Source organism: Stegastes partitus, unplaced genomic scaffold (genome assembly GCF_000690725.1).
Source record: "Stegastes partitus isolate 25-593 unplaced genomic scaffold, Stegastes_partitus-1.0.2 Scaffold1482, whole genome shotgun sequence".
Taxonomy (NCBI): Eukaryota; Metazoa; Chordata; class Actinopteri; family Pomacentridae; genus Stegastes; species Stegastes partitus.
This window is the reverse complement of record NW_007579213.1, coordinates 3218-8859: the sequence shown is the minus strand read 5'-3', so window position 1 is coordinate 8859 and position 5642 is coordinate 3218. Positions and strand designations below refer to the sequence as shown.

Below are 5642 nucleotides of genomic sequence, written 5' to 3'. Positions count from 1 at the left end.
TGAACGTCTGGGATAGACAAGACACTCAAAACGTTCTCTCTCGCTGTCTCCTGAAGGGGGCGCTGCGTCCATGCGCGCTGCCGTCTCTATGGAAACTCTGGTTGCTATTACTACTGTGTTTGAGGACATTATGTCACAACATGATAAATCACATTCACTAACCTGATGCTCTTCTAGTTTTATGAACAAGTCAGCATGTCTGATGCTTTTGGACGTTTTGGCTCCATCGTAGGTTAAACATCTGACACAGATGAGCTTTGTGGTGTCTGTAAGATAAAGATAAAGATAAAGAGACTTTATTGTCATTGTGCAGGAGTACAACGAAACTTGTGTGGAAGAACACGACAATAGCAGCAAGAAATAAAAATAATTTAAACAAAGTACTATATACTGTAGTTTGACTGTTTAGTAGGAAATCATCTCACATGTCACAGAGCTGATGGTACATGTTTGAAACTGAAATTTCTTTGGAGAAAAAAACTAACTGACTTCTATTCTACTGCAATACCCAAGATTCCTGAAGACTTCTGAATGTATTGGTCTAAAAAACTGTAAAGTAGAAAGTGTTTAAAATGCCCGTCTGTAAGTTCACACATCGTCCACATCTGTTTGAGGAGACCTCCAGCTGATCTTCTCCGTTCTATCTGGCAGGTCTTCTTCGTCATCCGCCTCATTGCCGGCCCCACTGCCAACTCGCTGCCTCCCATCACCGACTCGGATCCTCTCATGGCTTGTGACCTGATGGATGGCCGCGACGCCTTTCTCACTCTGGCCAGGGACAAGCACCTGGAGTTCAGCTCTTTAAGGAGGTCCAAATGGAGCTCCATGTGTATGTTGGTGGAGCTCCACAACCAGAGCCAGGACCGCTTCGTCTATACCTGCAATGAGTGTAAACACCACGTTGAGACCCGCTTCCATTGCACCGTCTGTGAGGTGAGAAAAATACCTCAATGAAATCCTGTTTTTCTTCCTATGCAGTCCCTGTGCAGACTGAACAATGATCTCTAGTGGTAAGCAACTGTTAGGTGGCACCAGCAAGCTAAAAAAAAAAACGGCTCTGTTTGTCTGGAGTCTTCATTCTTTCTGTGTCCCCAGATGTGATAGTTGCACAAGTGATAATTGCTGAACAGCTACATTGGTGGGGGTTTGTTACCGTAGGGGGTACACACTGGTTTAATGACTTACCAAAAGCCATGACAGAACACTGTGAGTGCACACTATGTGGAATTGTGTGGTAGCATTTTCATGAAAAAGTACCATGTCTTTGTAAATCCAGTATTTTAATTCATACTGACTTCTCATCCCTCCTTTTCCCCTTTTTTCTCCAGGACTACGACTTGTGCATCACCTGCTACAACACTAAAGGTCACGAGCACAAGATGGATAAGCTGGGGCTCGGCCTGGATGACGACAGCAACAACCAGGCGGCCGCAGCCACCCAGAGCCCTGGTGACTCTCGCCGCCTCAGCATCCAGCGCTGCATCCAGTCACTAGTCCACGCATGCCAGTGCCGCAACGCCAACTGCTCCTTGCCATCCTGCCAGAAGATGAAGCGCGTTGTTCAGCACACAAAAGGTTGCAAACGCAAGACGAATGGTGGCTGTCCCATCTGCAAGCAGCTCATCGCTCTGTGCTGCTACCACGCCAAACACTGTCAGGAGAACAAATGTCCCGTCCCGTTCTGTCTGAACATCAAACAGAAGCTCCGGCAGCAGCAGCTGCAGCACAGACTCCAGCAGGCCCAAATGCTGAGGAGAAGGATGGCCAGCATGCAGAGGGTGGGCCAGCCGCCTGGAGGGCAACCAGGTGGACCTGTGGTTGGACTTCCATCTCCAGGAAACAATGGTACCACAGCACCCAGTACCCCAACGTCTGGTGGAACCCAACCTCCAACCCCCCAGACTCCTACTCAAACCATGCCTCCAGTTCCACAGCAGGGAATGGGTCCTGGACCTGGAGTACAGCAGCAACAGCAGCCTGGAGGGATGCCTCCTCAACATGCCCTTCTTCACCAGTTCCCGCAGATGGCGGGTGGAAGTGGCGGGGCAGGAGGAATCATGAACTCTCCTCAACATCAGCAGCAGATGCTTCCTCAGGTCCAACCGCAACAGCAAAGTGGAACTGGGACCAACCCGCAGCAGCTCCAACAGCACCCCAACAATTTGCCTCAGTATGCCAGCAGACCACCAGGCTCGTCCCCAATCCACCAGTCCCAGGGTAAACCAGTTGTTGGCTCTGCGACGCCGCCCCAGCAGCATTCTGGTGGCAATGTCATGGCTGGAAGTGTTGGGGGCCAACAGCCGCCCAGCCAGGTGCAGGGCCAGGCTGCCCTTCCACAGCAGCAGCAGCAGCAGCAGCAGCAGCAGCCGCCTTCTGGCCCTCCACCGGCAGCAGTAGAAATAGCTATGAAGATCCAGCAGGTGGCTGATGCTCAAAGGAAGATGGCTCTACAGAGACAAGCAGCCCAGGCAGCAGCCGGCTTGATGCCTCCGCACCCTCACCACCAACAGGGTCAAGGTCAGCAGATGGGCATGGGACACCCAGGGGCAGTGGGGCTGGTTGGACCCCAGGGGATGCCACAACAGAACCAAGCAGCAGTGGCAGCTGCTCGAGTCCACATGGATCAACAGCAAGGCGCTCCTCCAGGCATGATGGTTGGTACTGGTGGGCCCATGCAGCAGCCGCCTCAACAAGGCAGCCTGCCGCAGGGCCAGCTCCCCACTCAGGTGCAGCTTCAGCAGCAGAGGATGGTTGCTCCCCTTCAGAACCCTCAGCAGCAGCAGCAACAGCAGTGGGCCGGCCAGGGGATGCCACCGCAGCAGAGGCAAGCTATGATGAACCAAATGGGCCATCCAACCATGATGGCAACTCAGCATCAACAGCAGCAACACCAACAAGCTCAGGGCCATGCTGCCTTGATGAATATGGCGCAGCAGCAGCAGCAGCAGCAGCAGCAGCAGCAACAACAACAGCAACAACAGCAACAACAACAACAACAACAACAACAGCAGCAGCCGCCGCAGGGTGCTGGCAGCGGGGTGACAGGAGGACCTGTTCCTGGAGTTCCAGGGGTGGGTGCTGCTGGTGGAAACATCCCCCAGGCAGCCCTGCAAGATCTGTTAAGGACTCTTCGTTCGCCGAGCTCACCACTCCAGCAACAGCAAGTCCTCAACATCTTGAGGTCTAATCCACAGCTCATGGCCGCTTTTATTAAGCAAAGGGCCTCGAGATACAAGGGGGGGCAGGGGGGCCCTGGTGGACCAGGAGGTCTCCCAGGTGGTGTCCCTGGAGGGCCCGGTCCCACAGGGGGTCCTGTTGGAAATGTGATTCCAGGAGGGGGCCCACAGGTGAACATGAATGCTGCAGGTGCAGGCCAGCCAGGCATGCACATGGGGGGGCAGGGGGCGACGAACGTCAACATCGCCACCATGGCTCAGCTGCAGCAAGTCCAGCAGCAGCAGCAGCAGCTGCAGCAACAGCAGCTGCAGCAGCAGCAGCAGCAGCAGCAGCAGCAGCAGAGACCAATGCTCAGCGGCTTGCAGCAGCAGCAGGTTGCAGCTCTCCAGCAGCAGCAGCAACAACAGCAGCAGCAGCAGCAGCAGCAGCAGCAAGGGGTAGGAAGAGGGATGCAGGGCCAGGGGCCACCGATGGGGAATCTCAACGGCCCCCAGTTTAGAGAGCTGCTCATGAGACGACATCTTCAGCAGCAGCAGCAGCAACAGCAGCAGCAGCAGCAGCAGCAGCAGCAAATGGGAGTAAACCATGGTCAGTTCCAGCAGCCGCAGCCACCTCAGGGGCAGGGATTCATGGGACAGCCAGGGATGCAGCCTCCTGCAGTAGGACAGGGTCCACCTGGAGGTCCACCTCTTGGTCCTCAGCAGCCAGGTGGCCCGCCGGGCCAGCAGGGCCAAGGTTACCCAGGATCAGTGGCCCAGCAGCAGGCCACGGCTGCACTCCAACAGAGGCTCCAGCACCAGCACCACCTTCAGATGCAGCAGCAGCAGCAGCAGCAGAATACCATGGCTGGCCTACCAGGGGGTGATGCAGGGCCAGGTGGAGGGGGCGTAGGAGGTCCACAGCAGCCCCCACAGGGCCCTCAGCCCACTCAGAGTGGACCCCCTCCTCCATCCTCTCAGGCCTTGCTGCATCAGGCTCTTCAGCAGAGACTGCTCCAGCAGCAGCAACATCTTGGCCCTGGAGGGTCACCGGCTCAACACAGCAACCCCATGAGCCCCCAGCAGCCACAGCAAATGGCCCAGTCGCCGCACCCCCACCTGCAGGGCCAGGCGCTGCCCACCTCCCTCGCTAATCAGGTGCGGTCGCCGCAGCCGTCGCCCAGACCCCAGTCCCAGCCGCCACACTCCAGTCCGTCCCCGCGCATGCAGCCTCAGCCCTCCCCACATCACATCTCCCCCCAGATGCAGACGGGTTCTCCACACCCGAGCCATCTGAACCAGCACCACCCAGGACTCGTCGTCCCTCCGCAGCAGCAGCAGCCCGCGGCCCAGCAGCAACAGAACGCTATGGAGCAGTTTGGGTCGGACCAGAGCGCCATGCTGTCTCAGCTGAGCGGCATGGCCGGTCTACACGGGCCGGGGGGGAACGGTCAGGACCCAATGGGCCAGAATATGAATCACAACCATTTAGACATCATCTAGGACTTGTGTCATGTGTCAAGTGGAGCCGAGGCGCTCTGTGGTTCTTCGCACAAACTGCACTCACCCAGGACAGTGTTATTGTTATTACTTAGCCTTTCTTTTTATACTTTATTAAATGTTATTTAAAATGTTTTCAATAAAGATGCATTGAACTGAACTTCCTATGGGAGATGAACAATAAATCAAGCAGTCGTTAAATGAATTAGAATAAATGAATTGTAAGTTATTGCTGTTAATATATTTTTTTGCCAATAGTGGACAAAGCGGGGGCGCTCTCCGGCGCCGCCCTCGCCTCCACCTTTTGCAGAATACGAGAAAGGTGATATTTTCGGGCTTTCCGGGGGTAAATAGAAGTACTTGCCTTTTTTAAGAAATGTTTTTAATATTTTAAAAGTGGTCAAGAATTAAAGAAGAAATGATTTAATGCAAAGAACTTTTTTTTTTATGGGTTTTGTTTGGCATCATTCAGTCGGTTCTGTTCTGCAGAGTGATGTGGATTATTAATGTCAATCCAAACATGATGCATATCTTCCTTTTCAGATGTTTGGGTTTGCTTTATTTATTACTTTCTCTGTGGGTGGGGTGGGGGTGTTGTGTACCTTGAGACTGCTACAATTCGTATAGAAATATATTTTTGTTATCGACTGTTAAGGCGGGCGGGGTAGTGAACACGTCATTTCACTTTAGATGTCTTTAGTTGTCCAGGTGGGAATCATGTCAGTGTTTTATTGCCGCGGCCGAGGCTCTGCTCCGGGTCCAGACCAGCGGAGCGGACATGGTCTCTGACATCCTGGCCGGCTCCTCTGTCGGACATCAGTCATGCTGGAAGGGACTCTTTTCCCCACGCAAACATGCAAGCCCTCTCCCTCGAATGTGTGTGCACTCCTTCCTTTAAAGACACTTGATATGGCGCAGCGGAGGCTTGGGGAGGGGGGGTGCATACCTGTGTGCCTGAAACATTTTGAGTACATGGTTCTGGGATGT

General features: G+C 54.0%; 1 protein-coding gene across 2 annotated transcripts in view; it reads left to right on the top strand.

The window, feature by feature from the left end:
* ep300b (EP300 lysine acetyltransferase b) overlaps positions 1-5197 on the top strand; it is a 35764-nt gene extending 30567 nt beyond the window's left edge. For both annotated transcript variants that reach the window (XM_008299937.1, XM_008299936.1), the window contains exons 29-30: positions 652-933; positions 1329-5197. In XM_008299937.1, the coding sequence (XP_008298159.1) occupies positions 652-933; positions 1329-4658 (3612 nt within the window). In that variant the 3' untranslated portion in view covers positions 4659-5197. The remainder of the gene's footprint in view (positions 1-651; positions 934-1328) is intronic.
* The last annotated feature ends 445 nt before the right edge of the window (positions 5198-5642 follow it).